The 26071-nt window shown below is 39.2% G+C and overlaps 1 protein-coding gene across 3 annotated transcripts in view; it reads left to right on the top strand.

Annotated features, from left to right (window-relative positions):
- The window catches only part of LAMA3 (laminin subunit alpha 3), a 289773-nt gene that overhangs the window by 213588 nt on the left and 50114 nt on the right, over positions 1-26071 (top strand). For all 3 annotated transcript variants that reach the window (XM_037806378.1, XM_037806379.1, XM_037806380.1), the window contains 9 exons: positions 2376-2489; positions 7471-7580; positions 9918-9998; positions 16129-16235; positions 19785-19835; positions 20447-20598; positions 24015-24125; positions 24231-24342; positions 24561-24728. In XM_037806378.1, coding sequence (XP_037662306.1) covers positions 2376-2489; positions 7471-7580; positions 9918-9998; positions 16129-16235; positions 19785-19835; positions 20447-20598; positions 24015-24125; positions 24231-24342; positions 24561-24728 — 1006 coding nt within the window. The remainder of the gene's footprint in view (positions 1-2375; positions 2490-7470; positions 7581-9917; positions 9999-16128; positions 16236-19784; positions 19836-20446; positions 20599-24014; positions 24126-24230; positions 24343-24560; positions 24729-26071) is intronic.

Genomic DNA, 26071 nt, shown 5'->3' with positions numbered 1-26071 from the left:
TCCTGAAACCTAGGGATATAATTTTATCTTCTGTGCTACAGAAGTTTACTGGAAAAATTATCATGAAAAATTATCACTTAAAAAAACTTAACTAATTACAAAACCCCTTTACTGAAATAATATAATAAGACACATTCATTTTCATATAGAGAGTAAGTCTTCAATATAATGAGTATGTGACCTGAATTTTGTATAAAATGTGGGTGTTTGCTTGCTTTACAGAGGTGAGAAAATGATTATATTTTGATAACTGACAAATGCTCTGAGAGTCATATGACATGTAACCTTTGCAGAGTACATTTTTGTTTTTTTATTCAAAAGCAAATTAAGATGCTAATTTTATTTTTAATCAGGATAAACTATCCTCCCCTCCAAAGCATGTTTAACTAAGGTTTTTACTTGGGCATGTTATCATAAACTAACCAGATGTGTTTATTTATTTGAATAATTTGCTTACCAAATACCACTATTTATAAGCATGTAATATGTATATGGTGATAATTATAAGGTACTTGCCACTTACTAATAGAGATTGTAGATATATCATCATTGACTGAATTTTGTTCAGATATATCTTTACAGTCCTGCTTCCAGGAAATCAAAGAGCATTCCTTTCATACTTTGATTCCCCTTTAGACAAGCCTATTTGTTTAGCACCTAAAGTAATCTAATTTTTTTGCAAGTGTTCTTTTGCCTTCCGTCTGTGAAGTGAGGATAATAGCTCCCTGACCGAGTCTGACTCTGGGTCAAAACCTAAGACCCTCCATGCCATAGCACAGAGCCTGGGTCACAGGGACACGTGAGACTGAAGCAGATCCGTGGTTCCCAGGGTGCGGAGGAGGCAAGAACGGAGAGTGACTGTTTGAGGGAAAGAAATGTTCTGGATGCAACAGTGATGATGGCTGCATGGCATTGCAATGTACCCAAAACACTTACATGAAAAAAAAAAAGGGCTTGCTGTGTGGGAAATATGCATGCATGTGCACACTCAAGCTCATGCACACACACACATCAAACACATGCACACACAAACACGCTTACGCACATGCACACACACACACTGGTGTGCACATGGTTCCTAATGGCTTAAGAGCACGCTATATTAGAAATTATGGTCTTGTTACTGTGTACAATTTGCAGTCATTGGGAACTTCAGAAGAAGCTTCTAATAGCAACTGGGATAGTCTATTCTGGAAGCACCTGTGGCTTCTGCCTCCTGCCCTATCAGGTTGACTTCTTCCCCTTTCCCACTTGCCCAGGCCATGGATGACTGAGACTGACCATTCATTTCAAGGTTTCCTTTGCCTGTAGCTTCAAAGTGCCATTTAAAGAGGATTGGATAAAAGATTTTTTTTTCAATCTTGAAATAGTATTTCCCCTGATGTTTTAAATATAGGGCATATAGGAGATCAGTGAAGGAAACGAGTGACAATTTCTTATTTTAATCTGTGCAGTAATTTGCTCTGCAAAAACAAAGAAAATATTATAATTTTCTTTATGGACAGAAATTAAATAATTTCTAATGGTTGATATAAGAATAATTGCTTTTTTTTTCTCTTGGAGGCATTCTTAACTAGAATCCTTTTTTGTATCAGTTCATCAAAAAACTAATTTTCCTCATCAATATGAAAAATAATCACTTATATTACACTGGAAACAGACAACATACCGGAGACAGGAATAACTGAAAAATATTGAACAAGAGAACAAGACTAAACCTAAGGAGACTCCCTCAGGTGGGGTCTTTGTGTGTCTGGTATGGACCAAATAGACAGCTACCAGAAGAGTCTTGGATGACAACTTGAGCTTGTCCTCTCCCCCTGGAGACTAGCAAGTGGCAGTGAAATGAAGTGATTCTACTGATTCCTACTCCTTCTCCTCCAACTTCCAACTCGCTGCCCCCCCAGCTGTCTCAAACCCACACTTGGAGAGGAAGTTGCTACCCCAAGATATGTGACCTTGAAGTGATTTGCTGGATGTTCTTTCCCTGAGGACACTGAGTACATGTTGAAAGACAACTTTCTGATTCTCGTTACCCTTTCACCACTCCACCCTCTTGCCTCCAAACAGTTGATTGTGAGAAGGAGAGGAGCCCCACTTCCATCCTCCACCCTCCACACGTCCCTGTCTCTGATTTCCTCACCATGGGTCTCACACTCAGGCACAAACACACAACCCTGCTGTTGCCTGGAAGCAAAACAGAACCTGGCAAATGTGCAGGTGGACCTGGCTAGTGTTTGAAATTAGAAATCCACACACAGATTGAAGGAAAGAAGATAAAAAGAGCAAAAGCTTCATAGTCAGAATTATTGTACGTATGGGATAATAATTGTTTTCTTTCTTTCTATTGACTAAACACTTTTTTTTTAAAATAGGGTTGCAGCCCTGGATACTATCAGGATAACAACAGCTTATATCCAGGACAGTGTGTTCCCTGCAATTGTAATGGACATTCAAATCGATGCCAGGATGGCTCCGGAATATGTATTGTGAGTAAATTGGTGCTCTATTACCCATCGGAAATCATTTCTCCCCATTCCCCCTATCGTGCCCTAAAATATCAATGAGGCATCTCCTATGAAACCCTAAATTGAAGTTGTTATGTGAATGTACGAGGTTCGGACTGAATTTGTTCACACTTCATTTTTTACTCCAGAAGAGAGCACCTGTCTGAACAATTAAATTACACTTTAGTCTCTAAATCTCCTCTTCATTAAATAATATTAATAAGTAGATCTGGGACTTAACTATGGCCAGGATATTATAAATCAGAGCCATTACTTTGGGCCCCAATTTTGTTGGAGTGACAGGAGGTTGCAGGCGGGTGGGTCTTGTTGAAGTCAGATGAGCAGAAGAAAGAAGCAACCGGGGAGAAGAGGATGCTAAGAAAATCTTCCAGCAGCATTCAAGCAGTCAAACATCAACCTGTGGTAAGGCCAAGACCAAGGGGTTTTATGGGGAAAACAGGTGAGCGGAGGGTGTTAGTAGGAAGGAAAGTACCCCCTCACCTCACACGTTCTCACGTTTGTTTTAGAAAGTTCTCCCACATAAAATCAGATTCCTAGGAAATTTTTCTTTTGCATTCTGAAGTAGCATCTTTTCTTACTCTGTTTCCTTTTTTCCTTTTGTCAGAGTTCTCCGTGGTAGCAGGGCCTCTCTCCTTTAGGGGGAGAATAGACAGTCCCAAGAGAAAGAGAGAACTTGGTGGCTCCCAGGGATACAGAGCCCCCGGTAATGTTTTGCTCCTCTGGAAATACCTTCTTCTGGCACGGATTTCCTTTGCATTGTGTAATGCAACCAGAGTGTGTTTCAACTTTTTGAGTTCCTAGACTGTATTGAGCCAGTTGAACATGTCCCAGGGACTGCTTCCTTGGCAAGATGGGACAGGCAAGGACAGGAAATTGTTGTAAAGAGCCTGATAGAATATTTTGTAGGATTTTGGCCTTATATGTTCAAAAAGAATAAAAGACATTGGGAAATATTTTTTCAGCTCACAAGTATTCCTGCATAATAGTTTATCCTTGATACTGAATGTTGTGTGCAACAAAGGTAGATGTTCTAATTTAAAATACTTGTTTATCTTATCACCGAACTGTTTGTAGATGTCAAGTCCAACTTATAAAAGCTGCCAAAGAAGAAAGGGAATTTTCTTGGTGGCCAATCACCCAGTGAAAGGATCACTAGTGAGAGTCATCATCATATTTTCTTTTCCATTTCCTTTCTTCATAGCTCTGTCACATGTCCGTAATAGAAACTATCCATTCAGGAAACTCTTACTGAGCATTTGCTATGTGGCCGGAACAAAGCTAAGTGCTGGGGTTAAAATGATAAGATACAATCCCTGCTTTCAAGAGGCTTGCTGTCTGGTGGGAAATATGCATGCATGTGCACACTCAAGCTCATATCCATACACACTCATACATATGAATGCACACATGCACACACAAACATGCTTATGCACATGTACACACACTCACGTGCACAGCACACTGGTGTACACGCTTATGCACACACATGCACGCATACACTCATACACACATGTGCACACATACAGGGACATATTCTCATGTACACTCATGATCACACACACATCCATGCACATGTACTCATGTGCACTCATGCTTATGCACACGCCCTTGCACCTACACATATGCACACATGCTTATGCACATGGACACACATACACTTACACACACACACATTGGTGCACGCACATGCTCATGCACACACATGTGCATGGAGCCAGGCTCAATTGTATTGCTCGCTGGTAAGTACTGAGAGGTAATATTGCTCTCCATCGTAGCCATCATGTGGTAGCCCTCAGGTTGTTCTTCCTCCAAGAACAGTCATGAGGAAACCCAATACCTTCGAATGTCAAATGGGCTTTTGGGCTGATTCCTCTGTAAATTGACCCCACCTCTAAAGGCACAAGGTAAATTTCTAACATATGGGGCCTTCACACATGTGCAAATCTCCATGTCATTTCAAGAATAAACTTTGACATTTGAAAAGAAAAGTAGCCCAACTCCTTGTGAGTAAAGCAGTCAGCATGCGTTCCCTGGAGAAAGGGCAGCTGTATCAGGTGACCCCTGTTGCAGGCATCGCCAGCCAGAGGGACGGCGGGGACGGGGCTGTCACCCTGTTCTCTGCTGAGGCCCGGGCTGCTCCCTCTTCCCCTTGCCCCACCTTCTTTTCTTATTTCCTCCTCACTCCCAACCCCATTCCTCTTGCCTTCTGTCTTGGTTACCTTTCTGTCACTGTAGCCTCATCTTCCTCTCTGTCCCCACGTCCCTTCCCCTTTTTCTTCCCATCCTCTGTCTTTGATTTTCCTTCTTTTTATTTCCTACCACCTCTGTCCATTGTGTCCACTGTCCCCAGAATGTTTTATCTGAAATTCACAGCTGACCCAGGGCTCCCATTTAAAATCCTTCTGTGGTGGCTGAAGCTCACAGATGGAAGCCCACGACTCTTAGCAGCTTCAGGGGTCTGCCTGGGCTCCCTGGGCTGCCTGCCTGTCCGGCTGCATCCTGCTCGCCTTGACGTCACCCTCCGGTGATACTAGCTGCCTCACATTCCCACATGTCACTGTGCTGTTTCCAGAGTCTGAGGTTCTGTGTGCTGTTCCCTGTTCCTGGCAGACCCTTCCCTCAGTTCTCCCCACAGCCCATTCCTCTCCTGCCATCCTTCATGCGGACGGCATCACCTCCAGGAGGCCTTCCCAAGGCGCCAGGAGGGCCGGTGGCTTTTCCTCTTGGCTTCTAGGGGACACTGGGAACCTTAGTCATCATGTGTTACTCATTACATTGCAGGTGTCTTCCTGGCCACATCCACCCCCAAGTCAGGGTACCGACCCATCGCTGCATCCCTACCCCAAGCATAGTTTAGCATATGGTTAGTGCCCTGTAGATGGTTGCTGGTAAGTGGAAGTAGGAGAGCACAAGCTGTGGGCATGAGTGAGGGCTTCTCTGTCATTAATTCAGTCCTGGAGGTTCAAAATAAAACACCAGGAAACTTGACAGGCAGATGCCTCAAGTTTGCAGGACTGACAAAGATATCATCTAGGGTAGCAGTTCTCAACTGGGAGGGAGAGACCTTTCAGCAATTCTCACAGGACTTTATCAAATAACACAGGTTCTGCCACATGCCACCATCCTCTCCCCTCACCCCACTGTAGCTCAGAACACTAACCCTCACAGACAACCAGTGCTCAGACTGTTTTTAGTAGAATACAAATGGCTTCAGAGCGATTCTTGTTTCTTCACATTCTTATTTTGCCAGTATTTTCAGCCTCAGAACTATGTAGACATAGGACTAATATGTATGTATCCAGGCACAGTTTCTTCTTTGAAATTATAATTTGAAGTTTAAAAGGAAAGAAAACTAAAGCAGAAGAGTAAATAGTTACTTCAAAAGAGCTGGATATTTTATGACAGGGTCAGGGCAGCTGAGCTAAGTGAAGGCAAAGGGTGTCATCAGGGCCTCCCCAGCAGCCCGAGAACTGCTTTGTGGATCTGTGCAAGTCAGGACCCGAAGGGGAAAATTGCACGAGGGATGATATTTTGGGAAGCCGGAAGGATTCAGGACAGGGGTGAACTTTCTGGTAAAGATCAGATATTAACTTGTGAGAAGCATCCTTCTTCAAAGGCCAGTCTAGTTTTCTGAAGTCCTAACTAACCCCTTGTTGTTATAGCACAATTTTAATATCTGGAAATATATGTTTTAGAATCTTAGGGTACTATACAATTTTGTTATTCAGGGGTTCATGAGGGATTGATTTGTTTAATCTAAACATATACTGCTGACATTTATGATGGAAGGGCTGTCTTTCTCATTCTCAACAGCACCATGCCTTATTGTGATATATTTGTATGTTGTTTCTCCCAAACTAGTTTCAGATATTGTTTAAGAATTCACGTTTATTACTGTTTCCTACTCAAGCACCACCTCTACGTACAGAAGTAAAATATATAAGCAAATTTTTAAAATTATGCTGATTCCAGGCTCTATGATTAATACGAAGTGTCTCTTAATTGTCAAATGCCTACAGCAGGGGAGTTTTCTTGGCTCTTTTTCTGCATTTCAGTCTTTATTAGTAGAATGAAGCCAAGGAAAGTTATATTGGGCTAAAAATTCCACAAAACAAATTCTGCACAATCCACCAGGCTTATCTCAGCTGACTGCTCAGTTGCAAAGTTGCATTATCTCAATGCTCTACTCTAAACAACAACTTTCATTAGCCATCGACTTAGACTTGAAAAGTAATTGGATTTATATAAACAAAAGCTTAGCAAAAACTAATTTCTTGCTTCCCTGGAACGTTGGAATTAAGTCTGAGTGCTCTCTGCAATAGTATGCAACTTTTATAGTTTTAGCAAACTCTGTATGTTAAAAACGTATTTCCATTTTGTTGCTCTTCATTACATCATTGTTATATGCATTATAAAGAAAAATGATATTTATTTTCATAGACGCAATTCTAAGAGGAAGAGGGAAAGGAATCTATATTTGCCAAGGGCTGTTACACTTTAGTTTTCAAAATTCTCCTGACAGCCATGGAAAGTGGGTATTATTCTAGTTGTACATTTTAAGAAAATTAGACTCAAATAAATCACACATCAATAAAATTGATTTGTGAAAAGCAACGAGGCTCTGAGGTGAAGGAACTTCCCCAAGATTCTGTAGCTACTAGATGTTAGAGTGGGATTTGAACCCAGCTGGTCTCTCTCCACTAGTTCCCAACTAATTAGTCCCAACTAATGAATGGCATTTAAACTTTTTTCTAGCACAAACAATAACTGGAGAGGCAGGAAAAGTATTTCTGTAGTAAAATATTCATGTGGTCAGTGGAACTGATATCACCGTACAGAGTCTAAAGACTTGAGTTGTAACTGAGAAATTAAGATGACAACTAACTCAGAAGTGGTAAATATAATAGACTGCTATTAATTATACTGTTGGTTTTGTCCCAAGAATTGTCAGCATAACACTGCTGGGGAACACTGTGAGCGCTGTAAAGAGGGTTACCATGGCAATGCCGTCCACGGATCCTGTAGGGTCTGCCCGTGTCCTCATACAAACAGGTACTGTAGAAGCTTGAAAATAATCCATAGTGACAGAAAGTAGCTTAGTGGCTGCCTAGGACTGGGGAAGTCGGAGGGGTGGGGTGGGAATGAGGAGTGACTGCTAATGGGTTTGGAGTTTTTTTTTTGTGGTGGTGAAAATGTTCTAAAATTGATTGTAGTGATGGTTGCTCAGTTCTGTGAATTTATTAAGAAACATTGATTTGTACACTTTAAGTGGGTTCATTGTATGGTGTGTGAATTATATAGCAATAAAGCTCTTATATTAAAAGAAGAACAAACAAAAATGCAAAAAATCAAACAATAACAGTCTTTCCAAGGTGTAGTCTTCTGGGCTTTTTCTTTTTCTCTTTTCTTTTGCTATTCACTCAGTGGTTAACCAGTTATTTATTGAGAACCCATCACAGGGCCAGGACTCAGCCCTTGCTAGATGCTAGGGAAACTGAAGTAAGAAAGACTGGCAACGTCTCTGATCTCATGGGATTTTACCTGGAGTGGTGGTGGTGAGCAGTCACATTCAGTAAGCACATACACAAATAAATAAAGAAGCATAATTTCAGATAGAGATGAGTGCTATGCAGCATATTAACATATAACTGATGGTGAATGAGTGGCTTCTTATAGATGGTAGTCAAGGAAGGTTTTCTGCAGTTGTGTTGCACAGTGGCTTGAATGATGGGATGTAGTAAGGCAAAGAGGTGGAAGGCTGCTGTGTTGGCATGTTCGTGGGGCAGTAAGAAGGCCGAGTGGCTGGAGAAAAAGAGTGAGCCCCAGAGTGACATGATCTGAGCCTCATTCAGGCTCCGTTGTAGCTGACTATGTAGGTAGAAAGCCACCATTTTCTTTCCATGGTAATCCATGTTCTATTTTGATTTGGTGCCTTGTAATATTCTTGCTCATCATCCATGGTCACTGTGAAGTCCAAACAAAATGTAACAAATAACTGAGTGAAGCAAGAGTTGGCTTGGCAATCAGGAAGATACTGGTAAGTATCCACAATGCACAGGCTCAGAAACGAGTGTGTACCACTAAGGCTGATTTATATCAGCCATCTATCAGAGAAAAATTGGCCACAGCTTAAAATTACCAGTAGTCACATGCCCAAGCATGGTGTGGCATTTCTGGAGATATACATATATATTTGAAATATTCACCCTGCTTTGTTATCTGTGTATTTGATACTCTTTAAGCCTGCCCAGTCCTGTGTCTTTATTTGGAAAGGGATCTATCATAGACACTTGCCCAGACTTGTTTGAACAGCAGCTAGAGAGGGTAGAAAGCAACAAGATTTCCACAGGTGTGTTTGAAAAAAGCTTTTCAGCCTTGGTTGTAAAGCATACTGTTATCACCAAGGAGAGCCTGCTCAGCTGCCAGGCAGTTGAAGTAACACAGAGCTCCTCTGATTTATAGATAAAACCCTGCCTATCTTATCTCATTCTCCTTCTGGCAATATTAATACTGCTGACAAATTTCTAACCCTCCCTTTAGAGGCTTAACTCTGTTTCCATCTAATAGGCCAAGAGAGGTTTCCCAAATCAGAATTCTCTTCCTAGTGAAGTGATAAATGGAGTTATATCCCCCTCAGATTCATGTGAGTGTAATACTCAATGGGCAGATGGAGACATTTCATAAGGCAACAGGCCTTTTCATAGTCTCTTTGTTTGAAGAAAAAAAGGCCTTGTCTCAGAGAGCCTTTAGAGCTAATTGAGGGGGGATGAAATCGCACCACTTTCATACTCAGGACAGTCATGATGACTTCGCCCTTAGAAGTCCCTGGTAAGCAAGCACGCCCCGTGCCTCGGGCGTTTGGCCTCACCACCACCTTTTCTTCCCAGAAGGCGAAGTGCCCAATATAAAAGAACTAGAATAAACAAGGAGAAAAATGTAAAAAAAAAAAAAAAAAAAAGGGAGAGAGAGAGGAAAAAATAAAAAAAGGGAAAAGAAAAGAAAAAAAAGAACCAGCAGAGCTCTGGTTCTTTTTCTGCCTAGACTTGTTTTATTCCTTGCTTGTTATTCCTGGAAGAATGCTGTTGTAATCATCTCTTCCAAAGAGTTACTTTGCTCTGTCTTAAGGAAAGGAATGTGTTTCTCTCAAGCCAAAAATAAAATAAAATAAATGCTCTCAGGCCTTATTCACCACAATTTGCCCAAAGCCAGCTGAAATAATTCATCATTTTTTCTACCTATATTGATAGGTAAAGTTTTCTTCACACAAAAACTAGCCAGAGTCTTGGTTTTCATTTTCACTTACTGCAAGTCAGTTCTATGTGACAACAATAATGAGCATAACCTATTGATTAGTGTTTTCACTGGAGCCTTTTTCTGTTTTCCTTCAAGTTTTGCTTTCGGCTGTGTTGTGAATGGGGGGGACGTGAGGTGCTCCTGCAGACCTGGATACACAGGAACTCAGTGTGAAAGGTGGGTTGCTCCCCTTCTTCCTACCCCACAGGTGCGGGGGAGAGGGGCTCTGTGGGAAGCTGCTGAGGCTTCTGGTCTTGGGTGGGGCTCTGCTGCCTCATGGCTCAGAGCTAGGGGTGGGACCATGAGTTTTACTGAGGGCTGGAAAAGGTCTCTTGGGAAAAATACAGGACTGCTCACTTAATAAATCTTTAACTTCCTTCTCTTTCTTGCCTTGTATGTGTTTTTGGAAATTTGAGATGAGGCACACCACATACCCATACCGACGTAGCCTTATATGCCCCCATACATAGTCACCCCCTTCCACATCTCTACATGATAGGGGATCCCTAACCACCCCATTCCGATACTCCCACCCCCACATATGCCTGTGTACCTCCCACATATGCACACCCCTACATACCTATACCCAACACACGTCTCTACATGCCCCCTACTCCTCTACACCCCTGCCCTCCACATATACCCTACATACTCTATACCCACATACGCACATCTCTACATACCTGTACACACACATACAGCCCTACACACAAACACATTCACACACACACACCTATAGATTCCAGCACTTACTGTGAACATTTTAAGAGCAAATTCTGTATCATAGTCATTTCTGAATCCCTAGTGGTGCAGGCATGGAACTGGTCACATAACACCTGTTCAGTGGATGTTTGTGAAACAAAAGAGTGAATGTTGTGGAATGGAAAGTGTGTACTTAACTATAACAGACCGCAGATCCAAGCTTTAGTTACTCACAAACAAATTTTTGTGATTAGCTGCTAAGCCTGAGACACTCAGCTGAGTACTGTGAAGGACATAAAAGGTACTTAAAGAGCCTAGCTGGGAAGACTCAGAAAACTTAACAGCTTAAGGAAGAGTTCCATAAGAGCGAAATAAATCAGATGGACAACATATTTTTAAATTTAAAGTAACTTTATCATAAAATCAATACGTATTTATTATGCAATGATATAATATAGGTGAGCAGAGAAACAAGGTCCGCCACGTACAATATAACCCTCTGTACTCTTACCCACACAAGTACAGTTCTGTTCCTAATCATTTACCTGTTCAAAGCATGCTGTATATTCTTACAGCTCATTTCTATGTGCAGAAACATTTTTTCAACATAAGTAGATTCCTGTTTTACTTCCTGTTTTGACTTGTTTTCCCATTTGCTAGTATGTTCATTATAGTTTTCCACATCAACCAGTATTCATTGATATCATCTCAGTGACCAAAACATTTCCATTGAGGCTCCATAATCTCTACTATTGGTCTTTGAGATTGTTTTACTGTTCTTCATTTAAAACAACACTGAAATAAATCATTACAGCTAAATATTTCTGCACATAAACCCTTGAGACTTAATTGTAGAATTGGATCTTCTGGGTCAAAGGCTAGGAACATTTTCAGGCTTTTGCTGTTTGTCAAACTGCCTTCCAGAAAAGTTGTATCCATTTACATTCCTGCCAGCAGTGAAAAGGAGCCACTGTCTATCATCAATGGATTCTAAAAATGATCAATTTTTAAAATATTTGCCAATTTGATAGGGAATAAATGGCATCTCATTTTAATTTACATTTAATAATCAGATTTTTAAAATAAGTTTTACATTTGTTTCATAATCAGGTTGGATTTTTTTTTCATTCTTTGTATATAGAAGGAATTACCCCTTCGTAATACATGTTGTAAATATTCTTCTCAGTTTATTTTCTTTTTCAATTTGTTTTTAGAAATTCTAGATCTCCAACAGTTAAGTTTTACTATTGTTGTGTTTATTCTTTTATCCTTTAAATTGTCAGCCATCAGTACCTTGTTTAGATTAAATTAAATGTTCAAGCATGTTTGCTTTCAGTATTTTAATGGCCTTATTTCTTACAAAATCAGATATTTATTTTGGGAACCCAGCCTTTTGGTGGTGTTGCATCTCTCCTGGCAGATAGATTTGAGGTCAATATGTAAGGCAAAAACTGACCCAAGTTCAGACAATCTTGAATACTCCACTATTCCAGAGGTCATGTTGTGTGAAATACCCATGTTATTTGGTTACACCGCAGAACCATACTCAACAGGGGAGTTGCTCACTCTAAGAGAGGCCTGAGGGCACAAAACCAGCAGAGGAAGAGCCAAGTCTCGTGCTTCATGCCCCGCTCACCCAGGCTGCCTCCTCACTGAGTGAAAGGGGGACAGAGGCTGCATCTGTTTTTTCTTCTCTTAATCTCCCACTCTGACACTCTCATGATCACTCTCTCTCTTGCCAAGAACATTTAGTTGACATCACTAAACTTAAATGTATATATACAAAACTTCTATATATATACTTGGATTTGCTTCTGCAAATTTTATTTGGTTCCCATGACAGTATCAGTTCTGTATCATTTCTGAAATTATGCCTTTTAATATTTCATTGGACAAATATTAAAGTCTCCTCTCATTACCTTTATTTAAACTTTCTCCTTCATCATTCTGGCATATTTATTTTTTTAATTAAATTCAGTTTTATTGAAATATAATCACATACCATAAAATCATCCATGGTGTACAATCAGCTGTTCACAGTACCATCATATAGTTATGCCTTATTTTTGAACAATTTCCCTACATCAGAAAGAATCAGAATAAGAATAAAAAAATAAAAGTAGAAAAGAACACTCAAATTATCCCCCCCATCCCACCCTATTTTTCATTTAGTTTTTGTCCCCATTTTTCTACTCATGCATCCATACACTAGATAAAGGGAGTGCTATCCACAAGGTTTTCACAATCACACTGTCACCCCTTGTAAGCTACATTGTTATATAATCATCTTCAAGAGTCCAGGCTACTGGGTTGGAGATTGATAGTTTCAGGTATTTATTTCTAGCTATTCTAGTACATTAAAACCTAAAAATTGTTATCTATATAGTGCTTAAGAGTGCCCACCCGAGTGACCTCTCAACTCCATTTGGAATCTCTCAGCCACTGAAACTTTATTTTGTTTCATTTCACATCCTCCTTTTGGTCAAGATGATGTTCTCAATCCCACTATGTTGGGTCCAGATTCATCCCCAGGAGTCATATCCTGCGTTGCCAGGGAGTTTTACACCCCTGGGAGTCAGGCCCCAACGTAGTGGGGAGGGCAGTGAGTTCACCTGCTCAAGGTGGCTTATCAAGAGAGAGAAGGCCACATCTGAGCAACAAAGAGGTACTCAGGGGGAGACTCTTAGGTACAATTATGGCATATTTATTTTTTAAATAAACTTTAGAAGAATCTTACCAAATGGCAAAACAGAAAAAAAGTCATTTGACTAGATTTCATAGTAAGGTACGGCCACTCGAGACTGGGATGATCTGAAATGTTTAGGGCCAAGGTGGGACTTTGGTAGGTCTAAGGGGCGACTGGAACCCAGTCTTGCTGGCATGTGGAGGTGGAAAGCAGGCCAGTTGGAAGAAAGCAATGCAGGAAAGCCCGGGGGACTGGCAGATGCAGGGTGCATGCAGATGGTGGATTCTGTCCTATGGTAAAGGAGAGCCGTTTAAGGTTCTTCTGTTTTCCACTTTTCATTTCAGCAAAGGAAAATCACGCATACTTACTTCTATTATTCATTCTTACTTTCAGTGAAAAATGTATGGAGATCCTACGTGCCTGGCACTATGCTAAAGCATGAGAGACCTAATAGCAAACACAGCACAGTCTTTAACCTCAAGGGTTTTACCATCTAGTAATAGTCATAAAAACAAGCAGCTAAAACAGCAAGAAAGAACATAACAGGGCTGTGCTGGCTGCAATAGGAGGGACATCCAACCAGCCTCGAAGGATGAGGAAAGGAAGCTCTGGTGAGACAGGAAGGATGATGGTGGATTGGAAATCGAGGTTGGGAAGGTATTCCAGGCACAGATTTTTTTCTTTAGTGTTACAAGACTCACACCTGTGAAAGCTTCCTCATTTGATTCTCCTTATGATTCTTCAGAAAGAAGGAAGCAGAAAACAGCCACAGGCTTGATGAGACATCCATTTGGCAGGCAGCTGATCTGAAAAGAGCAATTCTTAATTAACAGTTCTCTCAGCTTGTTTGTTACATTTGGAGTCTTAAGAAAGCAAACCATTGTCTCATAAATGTTTAGAAAAATGCCACCAGGTAAATGCCATTTTAATGTCAAAACTTTTCACTTGTTAAACATTAGTTGAGTACCCACTCTGTGCCAGCCATCAAACCTGGCACCAGTCATTAACTACACAATGATAAGCGCAGAGACAGTGCAGGGTGCAAAGCAGGAATATGTCCAGGGAGCCTAGTTGGGTAGAGAGGGAGCAGCCAGTCTGGGGGAGGAGGTTAGGAAGAGCCCCCCTGCTCATCCCATGTTCTTATTGCCTTTTTCTCCCTCAGCCACTCAGAGCCACGAGTGACAGATGTTTTCTCTGCTCTTCTTTAGTTTCACCAATGCCATCAGGAAGTTTTACTTCAGTCCATTATGTTTAGCCACCACCATAAAATGAGAATAAGAGAACCAGTTAATTCCTGTGATAAGTAACTAATGCTTTGTAAGAATAGGGAAGAAGTGGAATCTAACTTCCTGAATATTTATATGACTTTAATATAAGGTACTTTGTAATTATGCGTCTGTTACATAGAAAGTTTAGATTTGGTGCAGCCCATCACATGAAGGCCCATCACATGAAGTAAGTAAAGCCCTATTCTTGGTACATCACCAACCTGCTTAGTAGACCTTGATCGGCCGCCTCAGTCTAGTTACCTTCTCTATAACTAGGGGACACATAATTCTGCTTCCTCCCTACTTTCTGAAATGAACAATTCCAAATGATACCAATTTATACACATACACATATATATATAAAATGAATATTTCATGTCTTATAATGATAACTACCTTTAATTGAGTGTCTATTGTGCTAGGTAGTTTACTAGCACAGTATCCCCCATCTCGTATCTTACATTATCCTATATCTCATATCTATCAACCAAAATAGGTATTCTTAGCCTGATCATTCATTCATTCCTCTCTTCATTTCTTCATTCATTCAGCAAATACTTATCTGCCAGGCACTCTCCTGGGTGCTAGGGAATATATCAGTGAGCAAACAGCCCCCAAATCCTTACCTTCAAGAAGCTGATAAAGAAAATGAAGCTCAGAGGGTTAAGACACTAGCCCAAGATCACACAAGTAGTAAATGGGGGAGGCAGGGATCCAACTGAGAACTTCCTGACCCCAAACCAGTGTACTTTGTACTGTATCACCAGTGTATCCATTGGTAAAGCATATTTGAATTGCCTAACGGTTCTTTGATCTAAAGCTTAAATTTGAAGAAAAGAGTCAAATAACGTATTTTCTTGATTCTGTCTGCTCCATTGGTGATGTAAGACTCAGCAGCATCAATTTGATGACAGTTGGGGGGAGGGGTAGAACTTCACCATTGGACAGAAACATTTTAAATTAACATCCTACTTCTAGAAACAATAACTTTTTTTTAAAGGTAAACTGAGAATCAAGGAAATACGATCTTTAAAAACTTGCAAATGAGGAACTGAGTCCTCATCATTAACATTTACATTATCTAGAATAAAAAAGTTTCTTGGCAAAGGGCAGTGGTTGTAACTGCTCTCAATTGTTTAAGCCTGTTACATACAGCACTGCAGCAATTAATGCAAATTTGAACTATGGACACTTGAAATAGGAAATATTAATAAAGTTCCCTTTCATGCACAATTTGAACTTACATGAATCTTACTTTAAATTTACTCCTATGAGGAAAGTTGTCATAAATTGAGCAATATTTTCATTGTGTGATATTTTCAGGAACATAGCTCTTGAAAATTCAGCCATCTCTGATTTCCATATCAGTCAAAATACTCGTGTGTGTTTTCTTCATCTGCCGTTCAGCTCTTGAGGAGACTTAAAGACTGTAGTCCTAGGTGTCAAGGAGGAAGGGAGCAATATCTGCCTGCTCCTACCTCTCTCATTCAGGGGGTAAATATCTGTGTATTGAGACACTATGTAGCAAATCAGTGCCAGCCTTCCGCCCATAGGTTAACAGTATTCCTAGCAGGGACCTAGATGTTGAGAAAATTAGGTGGAATGAATGAGGAGTTATTTGAGTGTTCTCCTTTTTCTATATTTTGTATAGGTGTGCACCAGGATATTTTGGGAATCCCCAGAAATTTGGAGGTAGCTGCCAGCCATGCAATTGTAACAGCAATGGCCAGTTGAGCAGTTGTGACCCACTGACTGGAGGTAAGGTTGACTCACATCTCTTTTCAATGACATTTATGAAATTGGTATAAAATAGCAGGGTAGGAGCCTGAGCAAAAATTTTCAGGAAGCGTAATAAATAATTCCAGCTAACAAATTGTCCCTGGAATGCTTTGGTGAATAACTTATACCAATTAGATTTTTTTAAAAAAATAAAGTGTTTTTAAAACTCAATAATTATAGCCAAAACAATATCTGACCCTACTTTTGTGATTTTGCTAAAATCTCCCTTTGACATTGTAAGATTATTGTCACACCATCTTTCCTTGTGTATATATCTGAAGAAATCAAAGTGCTCTTTCTCTTGTAGCAATAAAAGTTCTGTGGAGTGGTGGTATAATAGGGATGGCTTTTGTATACCAAGGAAAAGATAATTACTGGGAATTATTATGGGTTCGTTAGGAAAAACTAAGCATGAAAAGGAAGGTTGTCCTCTTCCTTCTTTGGCAGAAATATGAATGTGATGTATCAGTAAAACACATCAATATGAAAATCTCTTATGTCATATTTATAGACAAGAGGAAGAATTAAAACCTGGGTGTGTGGATTATATCTGGTCAAATGACCATTTCCAAAGGAATGTAGAGGAAATGGATGAATATTGGTCTAGAATGAGGAACCTGTTTTCATGCCTCAGGACTTTATCCTTGGCTCCATCTTGTTCAACATTTTTGATGTGGGTGAAAATATGGAAGGTCTGCCTACCCAATTATCAGGTGACACAAAGGAGGAAAGGCAATGCCTGCATGACAAGTTTAGGACACAAAAGGGCCTCCACAGTCTGGAATGATGGCCAAGTCCAAGCAGACAAAATTATGTTAGGGATAAGTATGCAGCCCTGTAGCTGAAGGGAAACAAACATCACCGTTTAAGTATATGATAAGCGAGCTGTGGCTTAGCAGCAGGAGGTAGATAAAGGCCTGAAGTTTCAGTGGTTGGTAAGTTCAATATGGCTCGAGAGTGTGAAGTGGCCTTAAGATTCCTTGAACTGTCTTCTTGAGTTCTTTTTCATGTCTAAAATCAGGTCTGCCATTTCATTCCACACTGTCCATGTAATTCCTCATGCGGATTTTATTCAGAAAGGGGGAGAGACTGTGATGGCCCATGTCACGTGATGAAGAGTTGCAGGCTGTGAAATGGAAAAGGACCTTTCTGAAAGGCTGGTGTGTGGGAGAAGGGTTAGCCTTGTTCTATGTGGCATAAGGGGCAGAACGTAAATCAAGAAGTGGAAGATAGAGACAGATCTGTTTTTTATCATTCAATGGAAGAACCTGTCAAATGTTTGAAGCACTTTAAAAACAAAAGACTGTTTTCAAAAGAGGTGAGCTCTGTCGCTGAAGTTAATGGTGGAGAAGACGCTCAGCTTATTCATGCAGTTAATGCCTCAGCAACCCTTCTCCCACCCCTAACTCCAATAGCAAAACTAAGCAATTTGAAATGGGTATGGTGACTATTTGTTCTAAAAGGGAAGAAAATGCCCTTAAGTAGGACTTGTTTGTGCCTGTGAGATTTTTTTCTTTTCTTCGCTATTAATAGCTTGCAGATTCCTTAGTTGTAAAAACTGAAACTTGTTGAGAAAATTGCACTGATGAATCAATCACCCAAGTAAGCCAAGTCCCTATAGACTGTCCAAGGTGTTGTGGGAGATTGTGAAGGAAATAAGACCAGGATTCCTGGATGTAAGACATTTACAGTCTAATTGAGCAAGTAAGAGTGACACAACCATATATACATGTAAGAGTGAGTAAAAGATAAAAAAAAGAATGAGTAAGAGAAACCTATGATTATATGTAATAAATTAAAATGTATGCAAATATATATAAAGAAAATGGTGGTCTTTGAGTGGTAGGACCAAGGGTGAGGTTTTTACCTTATTTTTTTGATTTCTCCATATTTTCTATAAGGAACTGATAAAATTTTTTTAGTGGTTTTATTGAGATATATTCACACACCATCAGTCCATCCAAAGTATCCAGTTAATGACTCACAATATTTACATAGTTGAGCATTCATCACCACAATCAATTTTAGAACATTTTCATTACTCAAAAGAACAACTCCAAAAAATCCCATACCCCTTAATCCTCCCTATTATTGACTCCTAGGATTGGTGTGGTACATTTGTTACTATTGATGAAAGAATATTAAAATATTACTGTTAACTATAGGCCATAGTTTACAATAGGTGAGTTTTGCCCCATGTGCCACTCTATTATAAACTCCTTGTGATAGTCATGTACATTTGTTCTAGTTCATGCAAGAACATTTTTATATTTGTACTATTAATCATGGTCATCGTCCACCAAAGGGTTCACTGTGTTATACAGTCCCATGTTTTGTTCCCTAGCTTTCCTTCTAGTGACATGTATGACTAAACTTCCCCTTTCAACCACAGTCACACACATAATTCAGTGCTGTTAATTACATTCATCATAATGTGCTACCATCACCTCTATTCACTTTCAAACATTTAAATTCAACCTAACTAAAAATTCTGTGAACATTAAACATCCACTCCCCATTCTCTGCCTTCATTCTATCTTATAAAACTTTTTACAATTAAAAGTAAGTGTAGTTATAAAATATATATATACATATGTATACACATACACACACACATATATATACATATATATATATCCCCCAAAAGTGTGGAATATTACTGGCTGCTAAGAAGAACAAAACAAAAGCATCCTTGTGGCATGTTTAGGAAAATGTCTGGGAGTGGTTAAGCTAAGTGTTTGCTGTGATGCAGTTAGATTATTTTTCAGAGGAAAGTGAAAGGGTGTTTCAGTAAAGGAATGAGTGGCATGGAGAAAAGAGTAGAAGTGGAAGGAGTAAAGAATGTCCAAGGATGACATGTAGGCTTTCCTTCAACACTCGGTTTATATGTGCCCAGTTGGCTGTCTAGTTTTCATCATGGCATCTGCGACACTGATCTGTAATTTGTCCACTTCTCTCGTGGGACTGTAAAACTACAGGACAGCAGGGATTTTCATCTTGATACCTTTCCTAGCATAGGGTCTTGCCACAGTTGCTGCCGAAAGGTGCTCAAGGAACATCTATTGAATGTTCTTCAGTGATCCTGGAAGAAACATGAACAGTTGTATGGGAGGACATCAAATGAAGAAAAGCCTTGATACTAAAGATTAGGAGTTTTAATTGGATAAGAATGGCAACTGGAAGTCACTATCAAGTTCTATGAAGGATAGTTGAAATAATCAGAATGATTTGTGAGGAAGATGACCTTTTATAGAGATGACCCTTTGTGGAAAAGAAACTGGCTACATAATAGGGCAGAACTGGCATCAGGGGGGCCACAAAAGAAGTTCCTGCAGCAAGCCTGCTCAGAGACAAGAACATTCCCTAAGCAATGGCGTGGGTGAGGAGGGGAAAAGAGGAAGAGCCAGTGATGCTGGATAGTTAAGTGACTAACATTTTGTAAAACCAGCTCTTTTGAAAACCATGTGAAAATCCAGATGAGGAATCAGTTTAACAACAGTGTCTTCTTTGATTATGTCCTCATTTCAGACTGCATAAACCAAGAACCCAAAGATGGAGGCCCTGAAGAAGAATGTGATGGTGAGAAAAGAAAGACCCTTTCTCCTTTCCAAGTTGTGGAGTTCGGTTTGAGATACATATGTGAGCCCCATGCTGAGACATCCCAGTCTGGGAAAGCAGTGGTGGGAAGAAGTGGGGGGCAGGGGGAGCAGGGAGATGGCAGGAGATAGGAAGAGGAGGACTTACCGGTTAGGTCTGAGTCAGATAGGCTTAGGGTCAAATACACCTCTGTCAACCACTAGCTCTATGACCTTGGGCAAGCAACCTTATTACCCCAAGCCTCAGTTTCATATATACTATACCTACCTCATATAGTTGTTAGGTATTACTTTTAAATTCCTTAACACAATGCCTGGTAAATAGTAATTAATCTATATGTAAAAGCTATTTATTATTTTCCCCATTTACAAAATAAGCAAGTTGCCTAGAACCACCATTTTTTATAAAATTGCTTCCTGTCTAGGGATCTCCCTTTTTCAGAATCTGCATCCCTCTCTGAGAAGTCCAGGATTGAGATTTTGGCCTATGCTAAACTATGTATATATTCACAGGGCTTCACAGCCCTTGTGTTCTATTTGCATTCTTGAGGCTGCAGCCTACAGTACATTTGCCTTTGATTGTGGCCCCTACAGATTGTGACAGCTGTGTGATAACGCTCCTGAATGACCTGACTGCCATGGGTGACGAGCTGCGCCTGGTCAAGTCTCAGCTGCAGGGTGTGAGTGCCAGCGCGGGCACGCTGGAGCAGATGAGGCGCTTGGAGACCCAGACCAAGGACCTGAGGGTAAATACCCTGTGGGTCCAGTAGATGCCCAGAGTAGATACTTGGTGAACAGATGCTACAGGAGAATAAATACTCCTCTGAGGAAAGGGGAAAGGTCAGGGGGCTTTCCTTGTTCCTCTGATCCAAATGCACATTTAATTTTGCTGGTGGAAAATACTAGTGAACACACAAAACTAAAACTTAGAAAATGAACATTCTTTACTTATTGAACATCTCTGGGCTAATTTTTCTCATAGAGCCTTTAGTTCAGTAACTCACATGCAGAAGACTCTCAAAAACAGCTTTGTCAAGAATTGATTTTTATGTTAAATGATGTTATCATTTAGTTTTATAGAATTTTCTAGTGAATTCATCTAGGCCTAGAGTTTTCTTTGTTTGAAGGTTTTTCTTTGTTTTTGTTTTGTTTTGTTTTTCTTTCTTTTTTTTTTTTGGAACTGTGAATTCAGTTTTTAAAGAATAGATACGGGACTATTCATGTTATCTATTTCTTCTTGAGTGATATTTGGTAGTTTGTGCTTTTCAAATAATTTGCCCATTTCATCTAAATTATCAGTTGTTTGGCATAAAATAGTTCATAATGTTCCCTTATTATCCTTTTAATATCTGTAGTATCTGTAGTGGTGCCCTCTCTTTCATTTCTGATATTTCTATTTGTGTCATAGCTCTTTTTTCTTGATCATTTTGGCTAGAGGCTTATCAATTTTATTGCTCTTGAAGAACTTTTGGTTTCATTGGTTTTTATTTTTATTTTTTTTCTGTTTTCAGTTTCACCAATTTCTATTCTTATCTTTATTTTTTCTTTTCCTTCTGCTTGCTTTGGATTTAATTTGGTCTTCATTTTCAACTTTCTTAAGATGAAAGCTTATTTTACTGATTCAAAACTTTATTGTTTTCTAATATAAGTATTTAATGCTATAAATTTCCCCCTAAACATTGCTTTAGCGTGTCTCCCAAATTTTCAGATGTTGTGTTGTCATTTTCAGTCAATTCAAACATCTTTTAATTTCCCTTGTGACATATCTTTGACCCATGAGTTATTTAGAAGTGTGTTGTTTAGTTTCCCAGTTGGAGGTTTTCCAGATATCTTTCTGTTGTTGGTTTCTAATTTAACTCTGTTATGAACAGAGAACATACTTTATGTGATTCCAGTTCTTTTAAATGTGTTGAGGTTTGTTTCACAACCCAGAATATGGTCCATCTCGTTGAATGTTCCATGTGTACTTAGGAAGAAGGTGGCTGGGAGGAAATCCTGAGAAGAATGGGGACTAAAGTGCCCTATAGGGCCAGAGTCAAGCTCCCTGGGGAACACCAGGACTCCTCTGCCCATCAATGGAGGCTGGAAAAGGCACCCTGAGACTATTGGGCAATGGCTATATGAGAACCCAGAAAAGCTACAGGCAGCAATCACAACCTTATAGCTGGGATCTGGACAAGATCCACAAACCCAGAATTGTGGCTGGATTTGTGATATCCCCAACATCCCCATAGTGCTGCAGGACCTAAGCTGCCAATATAAGACCTGGGTCTGGACTGGGGAATTGAGGTGGGTGGATAGAGATAATCATAAGATCTCTAGACAGGGAAGAGGGGATGCAGAGAGGAAAAAAATCTCACTCAGAATGAGCCTGAAAATATTTTAATAGTCAGATAAGCAGTAGTCAAGAGATGAGTTCACTTTAGATAAAATAAAAATAGTAGGATAGTCTGAAAATTACTTTGAGGAACAACATCCAATAGAACAAGAAATGAGGAAGGGAGGGAAAAAAACACCAAAAATCAAACAAGAAGAAGTAAATATGAAAAGATTCAATTAAAAATGGTGGAAATGAAAATATATACTCATTGAAATAAAAGGTTTCAGTAGATGAGATAAACTCTAGACTAGACACAGTGAAAGAGGCTTTGGGGAAAGTTTAATAGGTGCTTTTAGAATGAAGGCTTGATTCTAAACCCATTAGTGGCTATAGGTGAGTATATATAGCAAAAAATAATTCTAGAAAAAATGGCTCTTAAAAAAAAAAAAAAGACTCTTCTCCATCCCATCAGGGAAATTATTGTCCATGGCGTATAGGCTTAATATAGAGAAGGAAAAAAAAAGTCATTTCTATTTTGAGAGTAAAGAAGCTTCTTCAGTTACTCTGATTTAATCGATACAGCCCTGCACTTCTGCAATGAAGGGAAGGAAACTAGCACTTTTGTACATTTTACTATGTGCCAGGCTCTGTATGAAGTGCTTCAAGCCTCACAATATTCATATGAAGAAAGTAGTGTTATTTTCATTTAACAGGTATGGAGAAGCTAAATAACTTGCCCCAAATTATGCAGCTAGTATTTGGTTGTTCTAGACGAATTCCAACCAAGATCATATTCTAAAGACCATGCTTTTCCCACAACCCCTCCAATTCAGGCATTCTACAACAGTCTTTATAATGACGTGTCTCAGTTTTCCCATAGTAAAATTAAAATAGAAATATTTTCTTGCTACGTCACTCACTATGAGCATTCACTAAGAAGAAGTATGGGAAGAGAAATAACATTTTTGAATGCTCACGTATATGTGACATTTTATAATGCATCATGTCATTTATCATCAAAAACAGCTCTGCAGTTTAATATTGTAATCCCCAGCTTCCTGATGAAGGAGAGAAGACTCAGTGAGGCTTGACTGTTAAGTGGTATATCTAGCTCTAAAGCCTCTGTTCTTTTACCCAGCCCAGGCTCTCAAATGTAAAAGTAGGCAATACATTTCCTGGTAAAAATTTTAAGGTATTAATGTTTTTTCTTCAATGCACTGAAATAATCCCCACTATGGATGTGATGTGCAGCAGTGCCCCCTCTAAATGTAATGAGGCGTTTTGGACAGGGGACCTGGACTCTGGTTCTCAGTCTCTCATCTGCATATGGCCATGGACAAGTCAGCCAACGTCTTTGTGCTTCCATCTCTTTTGTAAAATGAGCGTATTCAACTAAATGGCTTCTGAGTTCCCCTCCAATGGTAAAATTCTTTAAATCTAATGCTTCCTTCTATAAAGAAGCCTTATGTGCTGGTTTTAGTATTACCAAGTTAAGTATAGGTGAAAAGAAAAAAAAAACTGAAATCTATTATAGAACTTGGAAATCAGTACCTCAGGTAAGTGGGATCACCCTCATTTCTCTCATATAGGTTCTGTCTGTAATTCCAGTGAAGATTCTCTGTCTCTTCACATTTTGCTACTTTATTTTAGAGCCATATCACAATTTACATTGGAAGGTAGATTCTTCATGTAGCCTATTTCAAAGAACTGCATTTTGATTCTTCTGGAACCAGCATTGGTCTTGCTAAATAAATCTTTTCATGTTGTTACCAGGTTGTACCAGGTTGATAGAACTGATGATTTCTATTCTAAAGTATGATTAACTTTGTACTTTATTTTCAGAATCAGTTATTCAACTACCGTTCTGCCATTTCAAACCATGGAACAAAAATGGATGACCTGGAAAAGGAACTGAGTAATTTGAATCGTGAATTTGAGACTTTGCAAGAAAAGGTAATATGTTAGGTCAATGACCTCAACCATTTTTCTTGCTTTCAAAATTAGTTTTTACCCCCCAATCAACTTAATTTGTTACTAATTGTTTTGTTTGTCATATAGGTTCAAACAAATTCAAGAAAAGCACAGACACTATATAATAATGTTGATCGGACAACCCAAAGTGCAAAAGAGCTGGATACAAAGGTTAAAAATGTCATCAGGAATGTGCACAGTAAGAAGAGTTACTCAGTCCAATTCAATCTTTTATTACATAGCCTTTGTTGTACACTGAAAGAATTTCCCTGTAAGAGTTACATTATGAAAAGATTCCATGATACTATTAACTAATATGAACCCTCCATACAAGTCTCTGCCTTTTTTTTTTTTTTTAGTAAATAGTCTACTGGAGCCCAGAATTCCCAGTTTAATAAGCTATTTAATGTTTTCTAGTTCTCTTGAAGCAGATATCTGGGGCAGGTGGAGAAGGAAACAACGTGCCTTCAGGTGATTTTTCCAGAGAGTTGGCTGAAGGAGAACGCATGATGAGGGAATTAAGGAACCGTCACTTTGGAAAGCACCTGAGAGAAGCCGAAACTGACAGAAAAGAAGCTCAGCTCTGTAAGGACCTCCTCAGATTCTTAATTCCATTCTATTCTAATTGGTCCAAAATATGGTGTACAGAGTACAACATAGCAGGTGGAAGGTCTCATCCCCATAGGAGATGAAGTCTTTTCTCCAAGTTACCAAGAGATTGTAGAATATAACATCTTACCATCATACAAAAAAATAATTTATTCTCCAAAAATATCAATATTGATACCTTGTTTACCTTTTTAACTGCCTTTTCATTCTTTTAACTTTCTTTAAGCTCTCCCTAAAGTTCTCATTATATTATTTTTTTCTTTTTTTAATGCAATTTTATTGAGATATGATCACATAACATACAGTCATTCCAAGTGTTGAATCAGTTCACCGTATCGTCATATAGTTGTGCATTCATCACCACATCAATCTTTGAACATTTTCATTACTCCAAAAAATAAAATAAAAATTAAAATAGAAAAGAACATTCAAAATATCTCTTCCCTTCCTCCCCCCATTGTACATTTACTTTTTTTTTGAAATAAAAGAAAATATTTTTCATTAATGAATAATTCAAGTGACATAATTTTACCATTACAATCAGTTGCCCCTGGGTACCCTTATACAGCTGTGCATCCATCACCACACTTAATTTCTGTTCAATTTTTAAAAACTTTTCATTACTCCAGACAAGAAATAAAGTGAAAGATGAAAAAAGAAAAAAAGAAAAGGAAACTTGGATCTTCCCCTATCCCCAACCAACCCCCCTCAATTGTTGACTCATAGTGTTGGTATAGTACATTTGTTACTGTCCATAAAAAAAGGCTGAAATACTACTAACTGCAGTATACAGTCTGCAATAGGTATATATTTTCGCCCTAATACCCCTCTATTACTAACTTCTAATTGTATTGTCATAACATTTGTTCTGGTTCATGGAAGCAATTTCCAGTATTTGCACAGTTGATCATGGACACTGCCCACCACAGGATTCAGTTTTATACATTCCCATCTTTTGATCTCCAGTCTTCCCTCTGGTGACATATATGACCCTGAGCTTCCCCCTTCCACCTCATTCACACACCATTCGGCACTGTTAGTCATTCTCACATCTTGCTACCTACATGTCTGTTCATTTCCAAACATCCAAGTTCATCCTAGTTGAACATTCCGCTCATACTAAGCAACTGCTCCATTCTTAAGCCTTGTCCTATATCCTGGTACGTTATATTTCATGTCTATGAGTTTACATATTATAATTAGTTCCTATCAGTGAGACCCTGCAATAATTGTCCTTATGTGTCTGGCTTATTTCACTCAGTATATTGCCCTCAAGGTTTTGTCATCAACCCATTTTTTTTTCTTTTAATATGGTTTTG

This window comes from Choloepus didactylus, chromosome 16 (assembly GCF_015220235.1).
Source record: "Choloepus didactylus isolate mChoDid1 chromosome 16, mChoDid1.pri, whole genome shotgun sequence".
NCBI classification, from domain to species: Eukaryota; Metazoa; Chordata; class Mammalia; order Pilosa; family Megalonychidae; genus Choloepus; species Choloepus didactylus.
This window is presented reverse-complemented; position numbering and strand designations above follow the sequence as displayed.